A 24282-nucleotide genomic window follows, 5' to 3' on the forward strand; every position below is an offset into this window, starting at 1 on the left:
AGACTAACGCGAAATGGTGTACCCGTGTGGATCGCTCTAACGTGTCCACAAAGTGGCCCGAATCCCCGCAACGCCAGCAGGCTGGCCCGGGTCTCCCCGCTGCCCTAGTGGCGGGAAGTGGCTCAGGGGATTGACGTGGGGAAGCAGCCGGAGAGTCTTCACTCCCCCATCGCTGGGGTGCGCCCTAATGTCCATCGTCACCCTCCAGCGGGGTGCAGCCCTCGGTGGCCCAACCCAACGGGACCTAGGGAGAGGGAGAGATTTCGGAGCGAGTGGGAAGGGGGAAACAGGGGAAGGGAGAGAGAGAGAGAGAGAGAGAGAGAGAGAGAGCAGGGAGTGGCTCGCCGACCCCGGAGCACGCTGCCAGCTGATCCTCCGCCAGTTGGATGGCCAGATCCAGCGACGGCGGGCGGTGGCACTAGACCCACTGGGCGGTCTTCTTTGGAAGGCGGGAGATGAACTGCTCCAGCACCACCGCGTTGATGATGGATTCGGCATCGCTGTCCCCCGGAAGCGCTGGCGATGTTGTTCTGGGCTGAGGCCCACCCTCTGGAGGATGGCTCGTCTGAGGTCAGCGTAGACCAGGAGGTTCGGGACGGGTAGTTGTTGGGCCACCTTCTGGGCCTCCCCCAACAGCAGAGGGATCACCCGGACGGGCCAGCTGTCCATCGGCCGCCCACATGCCTCCGCCGTCCGCTCAAACAAGTCGAGGAAAGCCTTCAGGTCGTCGGCGGGTCCCATCTTGGTGAGCGGCATGTGAGCGGGCGGGGCGCTGGGGGAGGCCGTCCCCATCTGACCCTCCCGGTCCAGCAAGCTCCAGATCAGCTCGCAGTCCTCCTGCTGGACCCGCATCATAGCCTGGAACCAGTGGTCCTGGTCGGCCCGCAGGTCCAGCAGGGCCTGGTGGTGTTCTTGGTGCAGGCCCGCGAGCTATGAAATGATGTCCGCAAATGGCGACGATGATGTTGCTGACGGAGTCTGCATGGCGAACGCTCTCCTTCCTCCTGGGTTTAGGCAACCAGTGTAATGAATGTTCGACCAGGGTAGAGGAAGGAGACCAGAATCGGTGTACGGGGCTCGTGAGAGACTTTATTCTTTACAAACACAACAAAACAAACAAACGCGGCAGGTGCGCATACTCTATAAATGCACTTCGGCTTCGCTACTGTAGTCTATCTGGCTCGACAGCTCTCCAGCTTCACACTCCCACGAGTCCCCGTCTCTCTCACATTTTGCCGGCTGTCGTGCTCTTTAAATGCTGGTTCCCCACGCCAATCACTGAAACGAGATCCAGGTGTTACTTGTTTCTCACCTGAACCACTTACCGCCGCTCGTCTCTTCACTCGCTCTCCCGTTGCAGACTTCGCTAAACCACGTCTCCCCCGCCACAATATATATATGTATATATATATTTATATATATTATATATATATATATATATATATATATATATATATATATATATATATATATAATTTTTTTTTTTTGCAGTAATGCATACAAAACATGACAAATATAAAAATGATGAAATGTACCATTTTTTAACCCTGTATGAAGTTGTAAATAATAACAAAATTAAAATAAATACAAAAATTGTAATCTACACACCAGGTTGAAAAGAAAAATGTTATTTATTGAAATGAGCTTTCATTTGTGAAAATCAAAGTCCCATTTCGGGTTTTCATGGTCCAGTCTGTAGCTGTGACAGCTTACTTATTTTTTGTGAAAGATATTTAGAAAACATTTAATTTTAAAGAAAAAGAATGATACATTTATTTGTTAACAGGTGTGATGATCAGTGGTTTTGAGTTTTTACCTCCTTCATTAAGGCTTGGGCTAAAATATGGATAGAGTTTGTCAGTGAAAGTCTGAGCAGTGAAAGAGTAGATATGAGATCTGGAGCCCACATCATAAAAAGAGACCAGACCCTCCTCATAATCCACAAACACTCCGACAATATCAGGTTTCTTCCTCAGAGGTAAAGAGACAGATGGATTATCACAAGCTTTATACTGATTCTCATCTCTCAGAACCACAGTCCAGTATCCATTCACTGGAGACAGTGTTAACTTCTCCTTCCTGTGAACACATTCTCTGGCCACTCCTAAATCCCACTCAGTCTTCCCCTTCACCTGCACCTCATAGTAAAATCTGCCTGAACTGAATCCCTGCTTTGCCAGAACAGAAAGAGTTTCATCAAATCTCTTTGGGTTTTCTGGGACGTCCTTCTCAATGTATCCATCACTGACTTCTTTTCCATCATCAGACAGGATGAGACATGGATGCGCTGTATCAGGATCCAGAGTCACATCCACTAGATGAGAGATCAGACATTATCAATCAACCTCTGTTCAATTATTTTCATATAATACAGATTATAAAATGTTCTGAAGGAAATAATATCAGTCACACTGTACCTGCAAACTTCTGCAGACACTTCAACCCTGTGGATACAGATGACAATATACCAATTAATTGTTTATTGTAATATTTCATGTTAACATTAAAATAAATGTTGCTCATCCATCAGTTTATAAAACAATGTAAGAAATTGTGTTATTTAAGCTGCAATATTCTGAATCATCATTGTGAGGTGGGAAATGTTTTTAGACAGATTAATTTTAGTCAGATTTCTGCTTATGGTTTGTGTCACTGATGATATAATTCATGTGAGTGCAGTTTGTACAGGTATGTTAATACTTACATCATATTGCTTTAGTTTAAGTTTGGATAGATCTTCACATCAGAAATCTGTTCACTGTATTTGATATTCACATACCAGTTTGACCAATGTTTTTATTTAGTCTCCCATCTAGAGTTTTCTCCAGCTGAATCAGAGCTCTATTCACTGAATACACATTCACATCAGAGTCAATCCTGATCTCAGTCCAGTTCTTGGTGTGTGGACGACTGAACAGAGATGAGAACATCTGCAGCAGGAGAGAGAAGAGTATTAAATATGATCATATGCAGGAGCTTTCTAACACAGTTAACTAATTTTTCTAATTTGACTTTATTATAGTTTCATTCTCTTTTGCACAGTTTCTGAAGACAGCAGCTCATCAGGTTTGTCAACAGAGCATCAGACCAATAATATTCTGCATTCTCAGTGATGAGACAGATGATGACAGACCTGAATGAGGTGCAGGTGATCATCAGTGTGTGAGATCTGCTCCAGCTCAGTGTTTCTCTTCTTCAGATCAGTGATTTCCTGCTGCAGCTCTTTAATGAGATCTTCAGCCTGTTTCTCTGCTGCTTTCTGCTGTTCCTCCATCATCTTCAGCAGCTCAGACTGACATCTCTCAATGGAGCGGATCAGATCAGTGAAGAGCTCAACACTGGCCGATTTCTCTTTCTCTGTGTTTCTCTGATCGATGAGATCAATTAGAAGTTAGTTTCACTCAGATGTACATCACAATAGACAAGCAAACTAGACAATCACAACTTCAGTTTCATGCTACCAGCTGAAAAATAGTGCAGTATAATACACGTTATTACTCAGAACACTTCTATAATGTTCTTAAAGTTTATTTCACACACTAATTTTGTACTTAATGTACTAAAAATATTCTATAAAATATAAGATAATCTAGTGTACTCAAATGTGCTATTTTGGGACACTAATTATAAACTAAAATGTGCTTTTAACATATTTTCTCAGTGAAAAAAGTAAGAAGAAAAAAAAAAGAAAAGAAAATGTATTTAGTTACCAGTACAACTGAAACCATCTTTCATAGACTTTTAAACATACTCATCATACATATAAAATAAGACTTATTTAAAATATAAGAAAAATCTATAACGTATATACACAACATTTATGTATAATGTATTGCTCACATATTTTTTTATAGATTTAATAATTTATTTCAAATGCTAACATTCCCTTTATATGATATGGTTTAATACATGTTTATGGTGTCTTTAAATAGTGGAAACAATCAAGTACACTATTACCAAGTCATTAGTAGCACTTTCTTCCACATTAAAAATATATTTAGTGCATTCAGCTATGCTTTGTTTTTGCCTGAGCCAACTTTAAGGAGAGAGGTCACTCAAAAATGAAATTTCTCATCTGCTGGTCTCATGTTTACGTTGGCCGAGAGAGCTCAACTTCAGAAAACACGTGCAAATAGAAAAAGCACCAGCAAATCAAGAAAACATCTTCATCAGTTTGACAGCAAGGTGCTGCAAATGCTCACAACACAAACAAACAAAGAATTTTATTTGCAGCGTGTTTCTTTGTTTGGTTGTGTTGTGAGCATTTGCAGTGTGTGTGTTGTCAAATTGATGAAGTTTTTTTCCTTGCAGTGTATTGAGCTCTCTCGGCCATCATACATGTTTCTTGAAAAAAAATAAATAAATAATTCAGCACCTTCATCAATTATGCATTACATATTATGAAGCTTAACATTGATTTCATAATTTGATCACAAACCTTTCTCTCCTCTACTGAGAGCTTGATCTCCTGAATCTTCTTCATTCTGCTCTGGATCATCTGCTGCACGTCTGTCTGTGTCTGAAGCAGCTGATTCTACAGACAGAGAAAAACACAGTTATCAGTGAATTTACCTTTCCATCTTCTGACAGTTTTCAGGGTAAATCCGGGGTCACACTAGACTTTGAGCATGTGACATTTCTTTAGAAGCTGCAGTGGTTGTTATGTCATCACGCTCTGCAGCGTCTTCTTAAAAACTTTCAATACTTTAAACATTCCAAAGATTTATAATAAAAATAACACACAACTATTTATGTAATCAACTTCCAAAAATTAAGTATTTGTAATTCGAGTATATTATATTTTATTATGCTCATACAGTGCCTTACGAATGTATTCACTTCATTTTTTTCACATTTTATTTTATGTTGCAGTCTTATGTTAAAGGGATAGTTCACTTTCAAATTAAATCTTGGTATGTTTTAGCTTACCTCAAGGACATCCAAGATGTAGGTGTCTTTGTTTCCACAGTAGTTTCCATTTTGATATTTTTAGGTCAAACCGTTCTTGTCTGTCAGTCATATAATGCAGGTCTATGGTCACCACCTCAAAGAACATGCATAGAGTCCAAATTAAACAGTTCACCATCGTAAGTACACATTGATGACCTAAGACACAAAACGAGCGGTTTATGTAAGAAAACGAACAGTATTTATATTGTTTTTACCCCTTGTACACAACCACGTCCAACTGATCCGAGTGCACGAGTGCTTCCTAATGTGTAATGTGTGCGCACGTTCTGGCTTAGTCTGCACAAGCGCAGAAAGCACCGGATGTGATCTCTCACGTGTGTATTTCACTCATTGTTTACACTTACTGTCTATGGTTTACACAGAGATTTCGGAAGTGTTACCTTTCACTGTGAAGATCTAAACATATTTAGACGTACAGGAAATTGCAATGGAAGACGATTTCGATATATCAACAGACAACGTTGAATTTTTTTAAATAACCATATTTGGTAACACTTTATTTTGATAGTCCACTTTAGACATTCTACTAGCAGTAAGTAACTTTGTATGGGATTTAAATCCTGCCATGATTCAAAACTGAAAATACAGTTCTGAAAGGTTGAAACTAAGTGTTCGAAAACTCAAAATCTTACAAAAAAAAGTTTTGCAAGATCGAAAAATAAGATTTGCAAGCTTGCAAAATGTAAAAAAATAAAAATATCTTTGCAAACATTGTGTTCTTTTTGAGATCTCCTCCTTCAGAACTGCAACATTTTTTTTTACGAAGTTGCGCAAATAATTTTTCAGAGTTTCAAATTTGTCAGTGTTCTCCCACTGTATTAGATTGTTTTCCAGGTTTGAAACCTTGTAAATGGTGATCTGAAAACTGGTGTGCAAATGTGTGAAAACAAGTTTTGAAACTCTGAAAACAGAGTTTTGCAGGCTTGCAAAGTGGTAAAAAAATTAAAATCTCTGCAAACATAATTTTGTTTTTGAGTTTTCCTTCTTCAGAAGTGCAACACTCTTTTTTATGGTGTTGTGCAATCATTTTTTCAGAGTTTCGAATTTGTCACTGTTCTCCCAGTGTATAGTTTGCCTTCCAGATTTGAAACCTTGTAAAAAGATTGATCTGAAAACTGGTGTGCGAATAGGTGAAAACAAGTTTTGAAACTCTGAAAACTGAGGTTCGAAAGGGCGAAACTTATTACATTACATTACATTTGCACTCCTATTGCAGACAATTTTTTCAGAGCTGAGTTTACAACACCCACTTTGTGGAGATACGCCCACACAGTTGCGAGCTTGCAACTCACGTGATTTGTGGCAGCGTTGTCACGCAGCTCTGCTCTGAAACTCTGAAACTCAGACTGAGCGAAAATGAAGCTTCGCAACCTCGCAACTTGAAAAAAAGCCTGAGGGAGGGACTTCTGCTCTTGGCCAATGCTTTGCTGTCTGCTGACGTACAGTCCAATCACAAGTTGTATTTACTGGAAAGGTGGGATTGACCGACTGCTCCACCAATGACGAAAGCGCACAGGAGGACACGCAAACAGAGGATGCACGCACGGCATGGATCTCTGGCCACAAGGCGGTCCCGTCCTAGAGCTGCAAGAACCGCGTCCATGGCTGGGAGAGAGGTGACAAACTTTAACGTTACCATTAATTTTAGCTAACTAAAAAGCTAGCTAATAACTGTGAACTTATTAGCATGCTTGTGGTCATCTTTGTAGTCACTATAACTTAGGCTGTGTTCGAAACTTTAAAGTAAAAGTTATGGTGAATTTTCCCGGGCAGATTCATCGCTCCTCCTGACCATGCCTTTAACTCTCAAAATAGTGAAATGTTCAGTTTCCTTCATTTGGGTTTCATGGGGTGAAATAATAGCCTACATTTGCTGCAGATGTAATTCCAAGTTAGTTTTTGGTCATGTAGCTGCTAGTAATCTAACGTTAATTTTATACATGAGATCAGTATGAGTCCGCTCCACAAAGCCCGGTAAACCTGCTCTGTGTTCGACTTCATTAAACCATCTGCCAGATGATGGTTAGTTGAAGTTCCTTTGACCTATTGTTCATGAGTAACGTTAACGTTACCACATGACCAACTCAAGCGTGTTCAAAGAGAATATTTTTGTGAGGTAACGTTAATCGGCCCATTCAATTCCATGTTCAATTCAATTTGTTTTATTGACATTATCTATCTATCAATTACAGAAACGACCGTCTGTGTGTGTGTGTGTGTGTGTGTGTGTGTGTGTGTGTCTTATTTGCATATCCCTCGAACCGTTAGTCCGATGGATTTCAAAGTGTCTTGCTACATGCACTAGTAAGTGCAGTGCCAAGTTTTACGTTGTTTCGATGATAAATACAAAATATATCGGTCAAAGAAGCCACAAGAAGGTTGTGGTTTAAAAAAATTTTTTTTGACAAACACTCAGTCAGCTACACTGTTTACTTCTGTTATGAATATTATAATTTTGTTCCAAAACGTGATAAATCCATTTAGATTAACTTGAGTAAAAATTTGTTTTCTTTACCAAGAAAGTGTCAAGATGAAAACCACTATTTTTTGTTTCATAGCATCTCATAGCATCTTTAGGTTATAATAACAATTCAGATTTTGATTTTCACATATTTATTATAAAAATTTATTATTTTTTTCCCAAAAAAGCAATAAGTTCTTGACACTATGCAATTAATCCATTGAATCAATATAAAAGTTACTTTTTATCATATTGAAACTGTTGAAATCAGTTGAACTTTTTTGAACTTGATGAACTTTTTTGACAGCAATCATCTCACAAAAACAGATTGTGCATGGGCACGTTGCACTGCTCGACGTACTTAATCATTTGTGGATGTAAACTGAATCTATAAGTCGGCTATGCTGTTTACTTCTTAATATTATATTTAATTATGGTGCGCTTAATGTTACCGCTACTGTGTAATAGTAGCCTATGCTATTCACCAACTAAACATATCCTATTCAATGCGTTCACAGTCTCTTTCACTGACATAATTTGTAGTTGCCCATTCACAAACTGTTTGCTCAAGCATAGCATAATTCACTTTGTGATTTCTATCATGCACAAATAAAAATGTCACTGAGCTTTTGCTGTGTAATTGTAACAATGAGCACTCAAAACACACCAAAACAACAATTACTAAAAACACGCTTAAAAAGTGATTTTGCACGGGCATTTTGCACTTGTATTTACAACTACATTGTCAAAGGAACCAGACAAGAGACAATTTCCACAAATATTCCTGTCATTCATTATTGCCATTAGTGAAAAAGCTAAAAAAAAAATCATGAAATATACTTACTTCACACACAGCAGAGCAACAAGTAGGTGATTGTTAATATAATTTTTCATTGCATTGATATTTGAACTGTCCAATTCTTGCAGGAGGAATATACTGCAATAGCTGATGCTGCACAGTCGCTAATATCATTGATTTCGAGAAGACAGCAACAACCTGAAGGCAGTGGTCAAGGAGGAAGGGGGCAACCACCTCGAAGGTTGCAGTCAGATGGACACAACACCCCAAGTACATCAACTGGAACAAGTCAGCTGCCGACGATCCAAAATGAAATGCAGAGGTAGGTGCTGCCACACTACATTGCAATTCTTCATATACATATTACTCTTTTTGTGACTGATTACTATGCTGACTTTGGACAATACACTTGCTTCATATACCAGAACACAGAACATGGAAAAAAAAATACAAAGATAGAAAACTAGATAACTTCTACAGACACATGCTGGTTCCATTGAATGACAATCTTTTAACTGCTGTCATAAAATAACTTTTGATTTTTTGTTTTTATATATATGTTTTGTCCCATGGCACATATGGTTATGTTTATCGCCCACTAGCATCAATGGCTGTACAGACTAGGTTTTCTAAAATCCATCATGATTGTGCTTCAAAAGTGTAATTCTCTCTTTTCACTTGTTGTTTTCACTAATTGGTTTTTTTCACTTGCACAAAGAAGAATATAAACCTGATAAGATAAAACACTGCAAGAAATGCTGTTGTTAATGAAAAATCTTTAAATACTTTGACTCAGTCTTTCACTTCAGTGGGTAATGATATATTTGAAGGATACATTGATTTTCTAAATGCAGTGTACAACTTGTTTACAGTGTTTTTCTTTTTCCTTCAGGTCATTTCCAGGTTTTTTTCGCCGTGAAATGATTCGCTCCAAGAAACGCCCTGCTGCTCTTTCCAAAATATCTCCAGCGATAGCCATAAAATATGTCAGGCTTCAGTTTTTGGTGCTGTCAAGTCCGACTGATCGCACACCAAAGCCATCTGAAGAAATCAAACTCCTCGAGGCAGGCTTGGGGAAAAGAACCATTACAGTGGCTGATAGCTCTTGCCATGAGGAGGTATTCTAGATTTGATGTGTTTTTGTTCCATCACAAGTGTTTAACTCTTCTATTCTAACATCAATTTGCAATTTGCTAATCACTACTTCAGTTAAATGGTTATTGTTTCGTTATAACCTTTTTAAAGACCCCCTACACTCACGTTAAAATTCTGCTGTGGTTAATATTTGTTTTACATAGTTTTCCCACATACAGTGTTCTAAAAACCTCTGAAAAGGGTCTGGAAGCACATCTAGTCTTTCTCCCTCATTTAGAAATTCTGTATCTATGAATTTTCAAATATGTAAATAGAACCACTGCATGCATGGGACTTGTGACAAAACTTGTACACATACATATATTCTAATGTTATTGTTATTAATGCAGATACAAGGTACATAAAAAGTTTACTTTCAAGTCATACCATGCCAAGGTGTGAGAAAAAAGGATAACAAGAAAAGTATGTGGTTGCCGCAACTTAAAAAAGTATATGGTAGAGGTTTTTTTAAGCAATATTTGATGTAGTAGATAACTACTTGAAGTAGATCTGGAAAAAGTAGTAGCACAAAGGATCTCAGTACTTGAGGCAGTGCTGGAAGTAGTAGCAGTTGCACATTTAATAAAAATTCTCTAACACTAAGCATCGCTGCTTTTCATGTGAAATCTTTGTTTAGATTGTCTGTCAGCTTGAAGAGCAGTACCCCAAGTTGAAGCAGTTGTCCGGAGGCTGGCTTTGCTATAAATCAACAGGTCAGGTATAGTTAGTGTAGGATAAGGAAACCTGCTGGAGCTTTTAACCCACTGAATGAATTTGAAGTCATGCTTTAGAGCAACCAGTTTTGCATATGAAGCATAGTCTCCCCAGTGTTTTATCTGCAAGTTTAAACAGTTATGGTGGTTTGATACTGTTTTTTTATAGTATTTGTCTTGTATAGTAAATACTTTATTAGTAAAGCAATGTTATTTGGCATCTCATAGTTGTAAAAACAGTAAAGTAAGTTATTATGTATTTGCTTTTTGTATTTAGGTGGTCAAGGACAGAGAAAATTGACTGTTGTCGCTACAGAGTCTGAGGGCTACACTGGACGACTCCTTAAAACGGTCACAAATAATGGAAAACTAATTCTGTACATTGTCCCACTACAAGAGGAGCTAGATGCAAGCCCCCTCCCCCACAATGCTCCAGAATTTTCCAAAATGCCAAAGTCCTCATGCAAAAACTGTGGAGTTGTTATGCCTTTACAGTTCCTGGCTCTGCACATCAAATCTTGTAATGCTGAAATTGTAAGTAACACTCACATTATTCTGTATGTTAAAGAATTAAGTGTGGTTCATTACCTTTCAAATTCCACGTCAGAACCTTTTTTGTCAGTTCCAAACCCAAACCTTCTACCTAAAATGAATTTTGTTTCCCAATTCACAGAGCAGTGATGAGCCTGAAATTGTCAGTATTGTAGAGAAAGAAGTCAATACTACAGTTGAGTATATTTTTTTTTCAGTATACCCAACTTCTGAATGTCATGTTTTTTATGTATTTAGAAACATAATATTATTTGAAACATAATAATACTTAAAATTAATAACATAAATCTGTACATTTCTCTGTTTCTGATATAGGAAGTATGCCCAATATGTGAAAAACAATTTCCTAGAGAGGATATTGCATACCATGCCAGCTTTTGTGGAGATGGGTATTAATCAATTTGCATTCATCATGCCTTACATTTCACTAACATGATGTTTTTACAGTTGTAATTACAATTGAGGTTCTCATGGTATATCTAAACATGTTTAGATTTCCAGAAGACACCTTGATGCCATTACTTGAAAATGATGCCAGAGAGGGGACTTCAAGCACAATTGATTTCTTGCCTCATGAACAAAGCACCAGTTCGACTGGTGTAGTCAATGACATGGCCGGACCATCAACTATTCTTGCTGATCCCACTGTCCCAGGTGCCAGTCAAGAGCATAAGCTTTTAACAGAGCTCACGAACTCAAAGATATATTTCATTTTTTGTTTTTGTTGCCACAAGTCAGTTGTTAAATGTCATTGTCATGTTAACCTGTCCTGTCCCTCTTACAGAACCTGCTTTTTTAGCTTCTGTTTGATGTTAATTGCTTGTAATCACGCTGATTAATACACTCAAATACATAGTAATCAGGCTCTGTAAATTATTTTATATCACACTGAAATGTATTTGACTGTTAAATGTTTCATTTATTATTTTTTTTTCAAGTATTTATTTTATATTTCATAGAATGGAAGCAAATCATTAATTCTTCAAGTGCAGCAACACTGTTCAGAAGAGTTATCTTGAGGGGGCAACAGCTGGAGATACCTCTTCGCTTCTCAATGGACCTACATTCTGATCTTGAAGAGAGAGAAAAGGCAGTAATCGCATTCTACAAGACTCCAAGAACTAAATGGGCCTCCCCACTTCACTGTGTGCTGGAAGGTAAGATTGTTTCTTTAAATTAAGGTTTTAGCAATATAATATACATGGCATAACTTGTAAAGAGTTTTCTCAGTCATCTCAAACATAGCTCGCACACACACTCACACAAACACACACTCACTGTCCTTCACTCACTCACTCGTGCACGCACACACACACACACACGGGCGCGCGCACACACACACACTGTTGCTCCCACTCTCACTCATTCGCGCACACTCACTCTTGTACACTTAATCAACTCGTCGTGGAGGACCGTTAAAAAATTAAACATGCTAGTCTCTCTGTCGTGATGTCATGAAGCATCGCAGATGCGATGTAGATTGTCGCCCACTATGACACAATATACGAGATGAAACGATCGAATCTTGCGTCTCGACACCCGTTGTTGTTTACGAATCCCCATGACACCCTACGTCAAATGGATCGTGCCAAAATCAAGCTCAAATCATTTAATCTGAACCAGGCAGGTAATAAACGTTTGACCTATCACACAAAGAACCTATTAAAGCCAGAGGTGTAAAAAGTAATCAAAACTTTTTCTGAAGTGAAATTTTACTCAATTAAAAGTACAAGTATCTGGTCAAAAACATATTTGAGTAAAAGTAAAAAAGTACAACTTTAAATTGTACTCAAGTATTAAAGAAGTAGAAGTCCTTTTTTTTTTCTGACAGACATACAGAAGAATGGTTAAAGGGAGTGAATGAATAAATGCAATGGCACAGGTCAAACGTATATTTAGTCCAACAACGACAACAAATAAAATTAAATCCTGCGGAAAACCAAATAATAATACAGGGAAAAGCATTAAAAGGAAACTTCATCCTTTCCACCCTGACGCCATCCTATATGACTTTCATTTATCAGATGAACAAAAACAATTCTCTGTATATAATGAAAGTGTATGGGACATACAAAAATGACACTTACACAGAAACTATACACAAAGAGACTATGACAGTAACTCATGCTACCCCTGTTAATGAATCACTGTCTTCTTAAGTGTAACTACAGGCATATGTAAAAAAAAAATATATATCAATATTTTAATCTTGACCGTCACTTTGTGTGGTTTCTGAAGTGCTCCTGTCCCCTTGCATTATATGGTCAAAAAATCTTTGCTTATGTTCATGTGAAGAAAGAAAGTCATAAACATCTGGGATGACAGAGGTTCAGTAAATGGTCAAAGTTTCAAATTTGGGTGAACAATCCCTTTGAAAAGCAAGATGTGATGGAGAGGTTAGAAATATATTCCAGACAGAATACAAGAATGTGTTGAATTAATGAGGAGAGTCTTAAATTAAAGCATAGAATTAAAACATACAACGTTAACGTTTTTGAAGGCCACTTTATTTGTGTTGTCTATTCAACATCACTGTCTAAAATCAATTAATCTTTTAAATGTTTATTTGGAGCATTTAGAGTTTTTTTTTTTTTCCTAGCAAATATTGATAAATAATTATTTGTGACTAAGTGAAGTGAAGTGACATTCAGCCAATTATGGTGACCCATACTCAGAATTTGTGCTCTGCATTTAACCCATCCGAAATGCGCACACACACAGAGCAGTGAACACACACACACACACACTGTGAGCACACACCCGGAGCAGTGTGTAAGATTAATTAATGAGAAAGCATGTAATTATTAAGATTAAAAAAATATTCACTGACAGTCCTAATTCCTACTTAAGGATTCATATAATGACATATTGTAAACACAATTTATCCACGACCTGGTAAGAACATCACTAAACATGAATTACTATTAATTTAGCATATAATGTTTATTTAAACACTTTTTTGGAGACTTGTATCATTTTATAAAAATAAAAAATCTCACAAAAATATGAATTGTATTTAAATTCTCATCACTGATTTTATTTGCACTCCATTTTGTGCATTCAGCTGATATATTACAAAGCTAATGGCTCTTTCAAAACAGAACAAATAATGAATAAACTTTTTGGGGGCAGGAAAACACAGCTTTGCTACCTCAATAAACTTCCTCAGATTTGGTGGTGAACTTTTGAGGCCAGACATTTACCTGATGAAAGTGATAATTAGTAGAAATGTGTGTGTTTGATGCATGAATGTGCAACAATGATCGTTAGTTCTCATGTCAGCCACACGTTTGATCTTTTGTTTACCATATTTAATGTCCATAAGATAAAATAAAAATATAATGTACTTTTTAAAATGAAATAAAATTTTAAGGAGTAAAAATGTAATCAAGTAAAAGTACAAGTAGTCAGTTTAAATTGTAATTGAGTAAAGTACAAATCCCCCAAAATAATACTTAAGTACAGTAATCAAGTAAAATTACTCGAGTATTTTACACCTCTGATTAAAGCACTAAGACATGGGTACAGTATAGCTTTCACATGAATATCTATCGCAATTCATATTGTCATCCCAATATTAAACAATGTTATCGCACATAGCAGCTTTACCTCATATTGTGCAGCCCTAGTCACAATTTCACTATTGAGATTGATTAATTGATAAGGGTTAGTGCTTGTGCTTCAGCAAGCGCTGTTGGTTATATAATAACAATGTAACCTTCATTTAGTGATATGTGCGCTTAACTCAGGTTGGCAAAACTGGGACCTTCCTGTCGGGTTTAGAAATGCATATAACAATAATTTGGGATGCAGGTATAAGCCTGTAACAACATGCATGCAAAATACATCTGAAATTACATTCTCGAGTTGGCCACACTCACAGTTACTCAGTTATCTGTTCGGTTTGTTATTAATTCCTTTTAATTATTACTCGGACTACATTAAATTGCAAATTATATTGTGCATAAATTCTAGTTGAAGTGTGTTTTTGTCATTCCCCCTCACTTCACACATATCTCATCAGACTCAGACAACAATAGTTGATTCTTCCTGCAGGTATAACAGGTTCAAAAAGAGATTGCTCCTTTCTATCATTGACGTATGTCTCTTTGTTGAAGTTTTTGTAACACAGCCTTATTAAAGATGTGGGCCAATGTTTGAATGACAAACTTGACACATTTTCAGTGTTTGCTATGAACAAAGTAAACCTAAGCCAATGCTAGCTTGACATGAATGCCTCTTACTTTCACCCTACATTGTGAGTGGTTCCAGGTCCTTGGCAGTCAATCACATACCCTTTTGTAGTGATTTAACAATTATCCTTTTGGTTTAGGTGATGCTGCCATCGGTGATGGTGTAAGTCGTTACTTCATCAGCTTTGCTATGCAGACCTTGCAGTCTGGATTCCACATCAATTTTGGTACGTCTTAGTTTAGTTTTGTTTATATCTTTCAACACTTTTTCATGACCTAAACTTGAAAAGACCTGTACTGTGCCTTATGCTAACTTTTGTTTCATCTTTATTTACAGGCAATGCTGATGTGACGAGGCTGTTTGAGGGGCAGAAGGATCACCTCATCCCATGTGCCTCCCAGCCACTCATTGATTCGGACCTTTTTCTGATGGCAGGTAGAATGGTGGGACATTCATTTATACATGGTGGCCCAGGATTGCCAGGGATCAGTCCTGCTGTAGTCCATGTGCTCTTAGGGGGCCAATTGGAGACAGCGACATTGGTATTGGAGGATTGCCCTGATATCGATCAAAGGAACACAATCCAGTTGGTAGGAAGTGTTTTGTTGTGAAGCTTTTTTTGGTGTGTGTGTTTGTGATAAAATACGAGACTAATGTAGGGAACTAAATTCTACCTCAGCTGGATGGCAACAGGGAGCTATCTGAGGACCAGAAAGCGGCTGTCAATAGCCTAGTCGACATGTGGGAATTGCCACGACTGACTAATCTGAACAGACAATATCTTCATCAGAGGCTGTTGCAGCATGCGGTAATGACATTAGTTCACATAATCTAATACTTTTATATCATTGTATTGAATCTGAAACCATCTTTTGTCTTGCTTATGATACACGACTCAGCTGTTAGTCAGTAGTTTTTGTCCACTGGGAAGCGGGAGACTATACCTACCTATACCATATATAAAAGGGGTGATGGTTCAGCCTGCTGCCTTCTGGGAAGAGATAAAGAAGTTTCAGCTACCGCACCACCAGCTTTTGCCCCCAGGCTGATTCAGACTTTTAAGCTCAAATTCATCCTCAGCACTGCTCCATTGATTATAGATTATTTCTGTTTACCATTTTCATAATTGCTTTCATATTACTGTATATTGTCTGCTACGTAGCAGAAGGGAGTTACAGACTCAATTTCACTTTATAACCTTCAAGTTGTAAAGTGACAAATAAATACCTTGTATTATACATCACCTTGTCGAACAGTCGGTCAGTCATTTTGCAGTCCAGAGTTGCTTATATCAAATTAAGGACATTTCAGTCAACATTCGTGTTGCTTTGAGGGTGAATTTATTTACATGTAATGATCCCATGACCTTCTGTCAGCAGGCCATAATTTCAGTATTGCAATGGTATTATTTTTGGTGAAATATTTTACTCATGCTCTCACTCCCTATTTTCTTCTCATGTGATATACTCCCAGAGGGGAAAGTGAGTTCTAATTAGTGGTTATGAATCAAAGCAATATTTGAATACCTTACTGAGACCCAGATTAAAGAGCAAACATAGGTCATTATGTCATTCCTATCACCTGCATTGTCTAAATCTTTAGACAATTATCCAAAGGAGCTCAGATATTAAAAAAAAAAATGGTTATATTGTCCACTTCAGCCACAAATAGCTATCCTTTTACTTAAGATTGTTGTTTGTATCTCTGTGTGTGTGTGTGTTACAATTATTGCAGATTCTGGGAAGAACCGCTTCTCAGATCAAACAGATGAGAAAGGGCTTAAAAGAAACAGGAGTGTGGTCAATACTGTCAGAAAGAAGAGATGTGGCTGAAGCTGTCTTCCCACGTGAAAAAGAAGTTATCTGCAGCCCCCAGGTAATACTCCCATGGGGGCCTACGGTTGATTTGTTATTTTTATATTTGAATCGATTTTACGTATGATATTGGTCAAGGGTGTAACAACTTATTACACTGTATATTGTTTTCACTTTTAATTTAAAGAAATTAATGCCAAATTTGTGCATCAACAAGGTCATGATTGATCACATCATTTGGCCAACAAGTGAGGTTGTTGACGACGACGAGGAATTTCCACTTGAGACAAGAGCCAAAATTGGAATGTACCTTCGGCATTTCATTGAAACGGGTATGTCATATCCATATACTTGTCACTATGTAGATGTCAGTGAACAATGACACAGCATAAGACACTTGTAATGTAAGTGCAAAGGTGTGTTCGCCGTGTATGTTTTTTTTATTTTATTTTTTATACCTTAACTCAGAGCTTAAAGTCATAGTTGCATTACGCTTCCTCCTTAAAGAGATGTTGTCCTTACCCTGAACCTTGTGTTCATAGCAACCCATCCCTAATACTCCAAATATTGATCATTTGCCCAATTAATACAATTTCCTGTCATTTATTTTATGAGTTGAATAATTACATTTGAGTTATTGTGAAAAAAGCTTTTCTTTTTCTAGCACCAGCAGCATCTCGGATGAACCTACTCAAGTTTTGGACTGGATGGGAAGTTCTCTCTGGGCAGCTGAAGCTGGAGGTGGTACGTGGGGAGTTCCCAAAATCCTCGACTTGTTACCAGAGCCTACGCATCCCTGGCCACTTCTCAACTTATGAGGAACTTAAACAAGCACTGGAAGCATCTATCTGGACATCCGATACTGGATTTGGACTGATATAATGCAGCTTCATGCAATACATGTGTGAAACATGTCAGTTTAAATTTCCTTTATTCACATTTCATTTATTTTAGGCCAACGTATATTTAACAATGTTTTAGTTAAGAAAAAAAAATGGCATCTTTACAGACCGTGGAGTTGTAGCATAATGTTCTCATAATGAATGGCGTTTTAAAAACAGAAATTACAAAATGCATGTTCGGTAAGTGTTTATTCACAGTATTTGTGTCCAGTATTCATTCAGGATTACATTTACAATGTTTAAACCAAATGTTTTAAGAGAATGTTCACAACCTGTTGTACTGTGAGTGTTCAACAATCATTACTACTTGGTAGTGTACAGTAAAGAATTTTTTGCAGTTTTGATATTGCATTTAAAGTTGCATTACTTCACATACAAATATTTTATTTCTCCAGCTTTGTCACAAATGTGTTCATGTGCAATGTTAATCTAAATTGACATTTTATGTTAATGAAAAATTAAATGATTTTCAAAAAAAGTCACAGAAAAAAAAATATTGAATTTCATATACAAAACAGAATTTGGTTTGCTGGAACATTGGTAACCCTGTCTTAAAAATGGCGAAAGCTGGCTGGCCGGCCATATTTTGTTAAACCTTTGCCCAAGGATGAAATTAACAAATGTAAAGGGAATGTGACTTGTAGCATATAGTTTATGGCCAATTACATGTAGGATGTTCGAGATGTTTGTGCTTAAGGACACTTAATTGCCTAATCAACGGGTGTTGAAGTGTTTAGTCTAACAAAGTTTAGCACCTGGATATAAAGGTCACAGCCATTTGAATCTGAATCAGTTAGAGGGTCAATCACAGACTGAAGTGCTGCCAGATCTTCATCAGCCAGAGGCACCTCAAATTCTGGGACCTGAACTCCACTGACAGAGGTCTCAGGAGTCATCAGGGCATCCTCCCAGTGTAGATCTTGGTTTTGCAGTTCCTAAACGTATGGAGAGATTTTAGTGTAGGCCCAACACACAGTGGACACTTTAACCCTTAACCCCTAATAATAATTTTAAAAATAACATTTGTATGTTTGCTTCATGTTAGCCGACAAGCAAAGAATACAAAACAGCTTATACCACAGTGATAATTATTAACAAAGTTGTCCTACCTCAAGATTTTCCTCTTCCTCTGGAGTGTTGAGTTGCCCCATATGCCAGAGCTGTTGTGGAGTGTGGTTTCCCTCTGTCCTGAGGGGATGGTTATTCCAACCTGCTGCAAAGACGTGTAACGCTGCTCGAAGGCGAGGTAAGAAGACATAATGCACGCAGAAAAGGTGCACCGTGTTGGAAATATCCAGGAGACCATCTTCCTCCAGTGTGTGAAGCACATCATAAAATATGCAGGTGACAGCCATCCACACGTCTCGCCACATCCGTTCGATTCTTCAAAAGTACAAAATGTCTATCAGACATAGGTATTGGCGAAATGTAATGCAATTCTCATTTGTTTAATAAGTGCTGTATCATTTATAATAATTAGATACTCTGGTCCAGACAGTGCGAACCTCAAAGGATACTTGAATGCCAAAATGTGGCAATGAGTGAAATGAAGGTGAATGGGGAGAGTTCTGTGCAGAACACAACATTTTCATTGAAGGTTTGCACAAGGAAGTGTACAAAGCAAAATGGAACTTCCCCAGCCATTCAACTGTATATGATCACAGATATCAGAACAAAGACCGTAGCTAATGTTGGATCACTTGTTAAATTATTTTTCGAATATGCTTTTAAAAAAACAATTGATGGGGGGATGCTGATGGCACAGTGGATAAGACACATGCCTTTAGTGTGAGAGTCTCTGGTCTGAATCCACTGTGACACACCAATGTTTCCCTGAGCAAGACACTTAACCCCTAGTTACTCCAGAGGCGTGAGGCCTCTAACATACTTAACAATTGTAAGTCGCTTTGGATAAAAGCGACAGCTAAATGAATAAATGTAAATGTAAAGATAGTGGGTTTTAGTTAGGAGAGGTAAAAAATTTAAATCTCTAAAGTAATAACCTTCGAACAGCAGGTATTTCATATTACCTTTGATTGTGTACACTTTTTCCCGAGATAAAGCTAGCTCGGCCGGTTCCACGTCTCGCAAACATGAAGTAGGCGATGTCCAAATTTTCAACTCCTTGATCTCCGCGAACCCTTTAACATAGAAATAATATGAGGTGTAATCAAGAACATTTGCAGCAGTAACCCTTAGCAGCGAATCTGACAGTTAGATGAAACAACTAAAATGACTGACAAGAGTTTCCTCAACCTTTTCTGTATTTTAGGGATAATTAATTAATTCAAATTAAATTAATAAATTCTCTGTATAGCACATTTCTAGTCTCTGCGACCACTCAAAGCGCTTTTACACTACATCGAATTCCCCATTCACACACATTCATACACTGCTGGAACAGCAGTATCTTGCCCAAAGATGCTTTGTCATGTAGCCTGGAGGAGCCGGGGATTGAACCTCCATTCTTCCGATTAACAGGCAACCCGCTCTACCTCCAGAGCCACAGCTGCCCACAATAATAAGACAGGCAGATAACATATATTATTTGAAAAATAAATCTAATAATAATAATTACCTTGATGGAACACCATGGAGCTGGGTGGCCTCAAAGAAAAAGGAGAATGCTGTACTGGCACGGTTATTGGTTGCTGCATCCAAATACAGGACCTGTGTAAATAATTACTTATTATTAACTAAAAAGATTTAGTGACACAGCAACTACAATCAACAACAAAGTTTAGAAATGTTTAAAAAGGAAACGGTAATCATGTATGTACTGATGATGTCCAGTATTGCAGAAACAATTCCATTAACCAGTTAGTCATTCTGTAAAAAATATATGTAAATTTTAATCATTACATTAAATACATTAGTCATTTATCAAATAAAATTATCAAAATTAGCTGGTTACAATCTCACAAATACTAACATTTATTTTCTGATCTCAATCCATCCTTATGATAATATGTAACTTTTTTAACCTGTAAGACTAAGTTCACAATTAGTGGATGTGACTTTGTGCTCTGCAAATTGTGAAATGCATTTTCCTAATTTACATTCAAAAATGTTTTCAGTAACGAAAACAGAATTAAAATAATCGTTATGTGAAGGCATCTTGTTCACATTGTCAATTACTTTATTTCTACATGGATCCATATCAAGAAAGTAAACCATGGCAGAAGCTTAAGTAATAATTCTTGCTGAGGATAAACATGTTCAACAGGCTTGTGATTTTTAAGTATGTTTAAGTCTACTACATTATCAACAACAGTAACCATAATATAATATAAATAAGGTCTGTAGGGTTCCGGTGTTCATAGAAAGATTTTCCTTTTTGAATTTTATAGAATTGCAAAAACTATTTCTTTCATATATTCTACAATATTTGGGGGGCTTAAAAGATTAGATCACTCAACCACAATTCTCAACCACTTATCCTTCTGTACTGTAGATAGAAATCCAAACTTTCTATTGCTTGAATTGAAATTATTTACCTAGCAAAGTGGATATTATATATATGAATTGTATTACCTTTCTGGAAAATCCATCAACTCCACCAAATATTATCAGGTTGTACCTATGAACAAAAAGTAATACAAAACAAAAAACAAAAACAAAAAGAACATTATACATACGCATATAGCATATACATACACCAATCACTGCCTTGCATGCTTTAAATAAATTTGTAACTTTGGTGTAAAATTGGGTTGGATACTATGGAGATGAACAGAGAGATACAAATACACTATTGTAGACTCATATGACACCCAGGGAATTAGCCTCAACTTCGTTTCTAGGGGTCAGAGGTCCCCCAAGTACCTGAGTTTAAAACCACAGATTTACATAACACCTTAGCAAGGATAAAGTTAGCTTAAAATACATAAAAACATACCTGATAAGTTTATGGTTGGTGTCAACATGTACCAGTGCAAGGGGACCTCGAACTGAGTATGATCTTCGCACAATGCAGCCAAGTTGTGCAAGTCGGGAAAGAACTCCAGCGGCATCCACACGATGCATCGATGCCTTTATCCTCTCCCACTGCACACGGCTACCCATTGCCATGAGCTGTCCCTTCACATTTCTGTACCCTGCATTGGGCATCTGGGTTTTTATAGCTATCACCATGTTGTCAAGTTCTGAGTCAGTCATGGTGCTATAGCATCCTGTCACACTTAGTCCATATTCCTCCATCCTACGGAATATAGTGCGTTGTGATACCCCTAACAACTGAGCTATGTAGGGTACTGAGAATTGTGCTTCTAGTAAGTCATGCAACTGATCTCTCTGTATAATCAGCCTGGGTCCTCCTCTTAACCCTACAGCTGTGTCTAAATGTGACACAGCTGGATTGTTTTCCACTGCAGTTTGGACCAGCTCCAACAAATGATTTAACTGCTGCAAAATGTCAGTGCCAATGTGTATTTGATCAGCAAAAGAATGAATTAAAATTAATTCATTGTTACAGACAAACTCAAGGAAATCCAAATCGACAGGTTGTCTTGAAAGTGCTTGCTGTATTCTAGACCGCAGCCGCCCAAGTAACTCCTCCCGAAGGACATCCTGGCAATGAAAGATAAATTAATTAGAAATTAGCACTCCAAGAAAGTCACAGAAACAACACTAATCTTGCAAATACATAAAAATGCTTAAAGATTTATACATGAAATGCATAGCATAGCCTATAATTTTGTATGCAGTTTCCAAACAGCTCAAACCTTCAAGATTCTACATACATTACTACATTGTGATTGACATCAAACTTAGAAGTTGTAATTTTTACCAAAACAAGACAGCTGTAAGCAGTAAAATATAATATATATATAATATGATAATCTTTTAACATCACAATTTTAAATGTACCGTGTTTTCCGCACTATAAAGCGCACTTAAAAGCCTTTAATTTTCTCAAAAAGCGACAGTGCGCCTTATAAACTTATATATGGATAAAGGCGCTCTGTCAAAATGTTGACATTCCCTTTAGCACAGCTACATGTAGTGGATGCATAACGCAAACCCAGTCAAACGTTTGACTGGAGAATCTTATATTCTATGTGCGGAAAGGCAGCAAATGTAGGCTATTATTTCACCCCATGAAACCCAAATGAAGGAAACTGAACATTTCACTATTTTGAGAGTTAAAGGCATGGTCAGGAGGAGCGATGAATCTGCCCGGGAAAATTCACCATAACTTTTACTTTAAAGTTTCGAACACAGCCTAAGTTATAGTGACTACAAAGATGACCACAAGCATGCTAATAAGTTCACAGTTATTAGCTAGCTTTTTAGTTAGCTAAAATTAATGGTAACGTTAAAGTTTGTCACCTCTCTCCCAGCCATGGACGCGGTTCTTGCAGCTCTAGGACGGGACCGCCTTGTGGCCAGAGATCCATGCCGTGCGTGCATCCTCTGTTTGCGTGTCCTCCTGTGCGCTTTCGTCATTGGTGGAGCAGTCGGTCAATCCCACCTTTCCAGTAAATACAACTTGTGATTGGACTGTACGTCAGCAGACAGCAAAGCATTGGCCAAGAGCAGAAGTCCCTCCCTCAGGCTTTTTTTCAAGTTGCGAGGTTGCGAAGCTTCATTTTCGCTCAGTCTGAGTTTCAGAGTTTCAGAGCAGAGCTGCGTGACAACGCTGCCACAAATCACGTGAGTTGCAAGCTCGCAACTGTGTGGGCGTATCTCCACAAAGTGGGTGTTGTAAACTCAGCTCTGAAAAAATTGTCTGCAATAGGAGTGCAAATGTAATGTAATGTAATAAGTTTCGCCCTTTCGAACCTCAGTTTTCAGAGTTTCAAAACTTGTTTTCACCTATTCGCACACCAGTTTTCAGATCAATCTTTTTACAAGGTTTCAAATCTGGAAGGCAAACTATACACTGGGAGAACAGTGACAAATTCGAAACTCTGAAAAAATGATTGCACAACACCATAAAAAAGAGTGTTGCACTTCTGAAGAAGGAAAACTCAAAAACAAAATTATGTTTGCAGAGATTTTAATTTTTTTACCACTTTGCAAGCCTGCAAAACTCTGTTTTCAGAGTTTCAAAACTTGTTTTCACACATTTGCACACCAGTTTTCAGATCACCATTTACAAGGTTTCAAACCTGGAAAACAATCTAATACAGTGGGAGAACACTGACAAATTTGAAACTCTGAAAAATTATTTGCGCAACTTCGTAAAAAAAAATGTTGCAGTTCTGAAGGAGGAGATCTCAAAAAGAACACAATGTTTGCAAAGATATTTTTATTTTTTTACATTTTGCAAGCTTGCAAATCTTATTTTTCGATCTTGCAAAACTTTTTTTTGTAAGATTTTGAGTTTTCGAACACTTAGTTTCAACCTTTCAGAACTGTATTTTCAGTTTTGAATCATGGCAGGATTTAAATCCCATAACTTTGCAACTACATGTCAACTAGCAGTTAGTAGAGTATTAGTAGACTGTCTGCTTAATATCGTCTAACACTTTCTTTGTCAACTTATTGTCAACTAATACTAAGCCTAAACCTACCCCTAAAACTAACCCTAAACCTACCCTAACAGTCTACTTTGAGAGTTAGTTGACATGTAGTTGCAAATTTCTGAGATTTAGTTGATATGTAGTCGACATGTAGTTACAAAGTTACTTACAGTCAGTAGGATGTCTAAAGTGGACTATCAAAATAAAGTGTAACCCCATATTTATTTGAACCAGAATACACAGATCAAGAACTCAGAGCGATGCATCAGCAGCAC

At 37.7% G+C, this 24282-nt stretch overlaps 3 protein-coding genes and 1 pseudogene across 4 annotated transcripts in view; 1 reads left to right on the forward strand and 3 right to left on the reverse strand.

The window, feature by feature from the left end:
* LOC128011799 (E3 ubiquitin-protein ligase TRIM39-like) overlaps positions 1-24282 on the reverse strand; it is an 82841-nt pseudogene that overhangs the window by 27271 nt on the left and 31288 nt on the right.
* LOC128011798 (E3 ubiquitin-protein ligase TRIM39-like) overlaps positions 1726-24282 on the reverse strand; it is a 53864-nt gene continuing 31307 nt past the window's right edge. Inside the window, exons 3-7 of the mRNA XM_052594520.1 lie at positions 4439-4534; positions 3134-3367; positions 2780-2930; positions 2418-2444; positions 1726-2314 (exon numbers count right to left, since the gene is read on the reverse strand). Coding sequence (XP_052450480.1) covers positions 1773-2314; positions 2418-2444; positions 2780-2930; positions 3134-3367; positions 4439-4534 — 1050 coding nt within the window. The 3' untranslated portion in view covers positions 1726-1772. The remainder of the gene's footprint in view (positions 2315-2417; positions 2445-2779; positions 2931-3133; positions 3368-4438; positions 4535-24282) is intronic.
* LOC128011793 (uncharacterized) lies at positions 6451-17730 on the forward strand. Of its 2 annotated transcripts, none has more exons than XM_052594516.1 (15): positions 6451-6587; positions 8360-8553; positions 9124-9349; positions 10003-10078; positions 10356-10612; positions 10752-10805; positions 10946-11019; positions 11124-11284; positions 11590-11787; positions 14964-15050; positions 15161-15414; positions 15504-15632; positions 16559-16699; positions 16856-16970; positions 17303-17730. In XM_052594516.1, the coding sequence occupies exons 1-15, from the start codon at positions 6471-6473 to the stop codon at positions 17518-17520; spliced, it is 2301 nt and encodes a 766-aa protein (XP_052450476.1). In that variant the 5' UTR covers positions 6451-6470; the 3' UTR covers positions 17521-17730. The 2 variants fall into 2 exon arrangements, with proteins under 2 accessions (XP_052450476.1, XP_052450475.1); XM_052594515.1 differs by having other exon boundaries at positions 16826-16970; positions 17303-17573.
* Positions 17596-23022, reverse strand: LOC128011800 (uncharacterized). Its single transcript, XM_052594522.1, has 7 exons — positions 22872-23022; positions 21439-22109; positions 21075-21120; positions 20119-20210; positions 19571-19681; positions 18650-18923; positions 17596-18475 (listed from the first exon to the last, which is right to left on the reverse strand). Exons 1-7 carry the CDS (start codon positions 22986-22988, stop codon positions 18251-18253), a joined length of 1536 nt encoding a protein of 511 aa, XP_052450482.1. The 5' UTR covers positions 22989-23022; the 3' UTR covers positions 17596-18250.

Source organism: Carassius gibelio, chromosome B23 (assembly GCF_023724105.1).
Source record: "Carassius gibelio isolate Cgi1373 ecotype wild population from Czech Republic chromosome B23, carGib1.2-hapl.c, whole genome shotgun sequence".
Taxonomy (NCBI): domain Eukaryota; kingdom Metazoa; phylum Chordata; class Actinopteri; order Cypriniformes; family Cyprinidae; genus Carassius; species Carassius gibelio.